At 60.3% G+C, this 2,796-nt stretch overlaps 1 protein-coding gene across 1 annotated transcript in view; it reads right to left on the reverse strand.

Moving 5' to 3' along the window:
- MTR (5-methyltetrahydrofolate-homocysteine methyltransferase) overlaps window positions 1-2,796 on the reverse strand; it is a 74,544-nt gene that overhangs the window by 8,419 nt on the left and 63,329 nt on the right. The window contains exon 28 of the mRNA XM_006145950.3: window positions 912-1,108. Within this exon, the coding sequence (XP_006146012.1) occupies window positions 912-1,108 (197 nt within the window). The remainder of the gene's footprint in view (window positions 1-911; window positions 1,109-2,796) is intronic.

The following is a 2,796-nucleotide window of genomic DNA, read 5'->3' on the forward strand; positions in this document are numbered from 1 at the left end:
TCTCTCTCTCTCTCTCTCTCTCTGGTCAAATTGAAGAATAATAAGTAAATAATTAATTTTTAAAAAAGCAATATTGGGCCCAGCAGTTGGCACAATGACTATGTCACTGGACTCCCATGTATTCGACCATGGTTCGAGTCCTGGACCCAGTGTCTTAAACGCATGCTGAGCGCGTGTGCATGCGTGCCTAAGATCCTGAGGGGAGAATGGAGGAGAAGAGATTATGGCCTGGCCATCTCCCCCGAGGGGTGATTTCTCACTTTCTGTCTCTCTCTGTCTTTCTGGCAAGCGTATACGCCCTATAGCAAAACCTCTCAAAAACAAAGTATTACCATTTTTAAATCGCGGAAGATGACAGTAGGACTGAGAATAATTCATTGAAAATTACTAATTTTGCTAATGACTGGTGAATCCCAGCGTCTGCTCTCGATCTGGGTCCTGTGCTATGGCTAAGGGACAGGCACACGGAGAGAGGGCCACGAGGGAAGACGTGAGGCGAGCCGGTGCTCAGCGCTCCCTCGGGGCCGCTGCAGTGACGGACAGCCATCGTGTGTGTGTGTGGCGGACAGCCATCGGGGGTGCCTGCTGGCGTGCTGTGGCCATCAGTCCTCACCTGGACGTGGCAGGGCTGTATGGACGGGCTCCCAGGCCCGCTGAGTCCACTGCGGTAACAGACTCAGACCGGGTCGTGTCCAGAGAGGAGGACCTACAGCAGGCACGGCCCCCAGGGCGGCAGTGACTGTGCGCCCTCCTGCTGTCAGTGCACACGGCCCCACGGGCTCACCTGATGGTCACTGGGGCCTGGAGTGGACTGTGTCGCTGACACGAAGCTCGGCTTACTCAGCCGTCACTGCCACCCCGGTTAGGGCCTTGGATCCCAGGAGGTGCTCGCTGCCCAAACCCGTCCGTACCTGCTGCCGTAGCCCGTAAAAGGTGGCTAAAGGCCCTGTGGCCGGGGGCACGGCGTCCTTGGCGTAGAGGTGAATGTCGTCTTGGACACTCTGTGCTGGCCAGAACCCAACCAAGCCCCTGGCCCGGAGCTTCTTCTGGCCAATCAGCGTGCTCAGCATGCTCTGGGCTTCCTCGTAGACTTTCCTGGCCTCCTCGCCTGGCAGAGAAGCACAGCTGGGATTCACCTCGAGGTGCCAACCACCACCAGCAGGGGGCGCTCCTCAGCCATGTTCCCTCCCCTCCGCCCAAACACCACCTCGGGCTCCCACGCATGGTGACCAGGCTCCTCAGTCACATTCCCTCCACTCGGCCCAAACAGCATCGCCATGCTCCCACACATGGCGCAGGGTGGCAGGTGAGTGCCACGCTGGACCCCCCCTCAGTACCCCTGAGTGAGCCAGTGCCCTTCCACCTGGCCCAAGACAGAGGCTGAAGCTGCAGCGCCCAGAGCAGAGGCAGGGCACACGCAGGCGAGCCCTCGCTCCGACACTTGTGAACGTGCAACACCAACTGCGGTGGCCCCTGGGTGTGACGGGTGAGCACGGAGGGGCCCTGAGTCCTTGGAGGTGCCCTCAGCGCTGCCCTTGGCCAGCCTGCTCACCCAGCCACGGCCGCTCACCTAAGAGGCCCCACTCAGCACCGCACTCCTGGCTCCGGGAGCTGCCCAGGCCCGGCACCCTCCACGAAGCGGGCAGGAGGCTGGTCTCTCCACCCTAGCCCCACCCTCGTCCTGCCCTGCTCTGGCTGGCCGTTATCTGACCCTCTGAATGGCTTCACTTTCAATTCCGAGTCTGGGACAGGTTCTGGGGTGAGGCTAGAAGTGAGATGTGGGGTGGCATTTATCGGCCTTTGCACTTCCATCGCGTCACCCCCACTCCTTCCCCCGCAATGCTCAGGCACGAAGGGCTGGTGCATCCCTAAGGAGCGTGTCTACCCTCACTATTTCCCGCCTGGAATGCCCTTTTCTTCAAAGCCCCCTCCGACCCCCAGTACCAGCCTCAGAGGCCCCCTCTAACCTCTGAGGGCAGATGGGCCCTCGGGGTGACTCAGCAGAAACACACTGCCCTGCACTGTGGGGCCTTGGAGACACTGGCACGTGTGCCCACGGTGCCCCTGGCGGGGAGGCTGGAGTACAGACCGCGGCTGAGACCCTACGGAGTGCTCGTCTGTCCCTCGCTGTCACTCATGGACACTCTCCTCTGGGAGGTAGGGTGGACACGCACACATGCCCAGCGTGAGTTTCAAGTCATGGGGTCCGGGACTTGAACCACAGTCAGTCATGCAGGAGGTTAGCACCTTAAGCACACTACTACCTCTTGACCCCGGAAACAAACTTTTAAAAAAGCAGCTGAAACACCTCCTCCCCCAGGAAGCCTGCCCTGACCTCCCAGGCTGTGTCCGCAGGAGTAAGGACTGGGCCTGTGGGGACAGTGTGTGGCTGCTGGGTCAGCTATGCAGCTCGCTAAGGACTGGGTGGCCAGACTGGGCTGTCCCCACTGGTTTGTCCCTGGTACCTAGGAGAGCCCAGTATGAACTGGGGTCAATAACCATTCATCAAACCATCACCGGCAGGCCGACGTTGGTGACAGACGAGGCCCACCCAGCAGGGCGGAAGCATGCATGCCACCTCACCGGCTGAGTGGAGACATGCCTGACGCCAGCTCGGCCCTGCACTCACCCACGGTCTTGTCGTTGAATATCTTGGGGAAGCCTCGGTTGGGGTACTTGCCCCGGAGCTGCCAGACGTCAAAGAAGGGCTTCCAGTCGATGTAGTCCACCAGCTTGTGCAGGTCGTAGTCCTCGAAGACCCGGGTCCCGAGGAACGTGGGCTTCACTGCGGGAGGA

This window comes from Tupaia chinensis, unplaced genomic scaffold (genome assembly GCF_000334495.1).
Source record: "Tupaia chinensis unplaced genomic scaffold, TupChi_1.0 Scaffold000161_1, whole genome shotgun sequence".
Taxonomy (NCBI): Eukaryota; Metazoa; Chordata; class Mammalia; order Scandentia; family Tupaiidae; genus Tupaia; species Tupaia belangeri.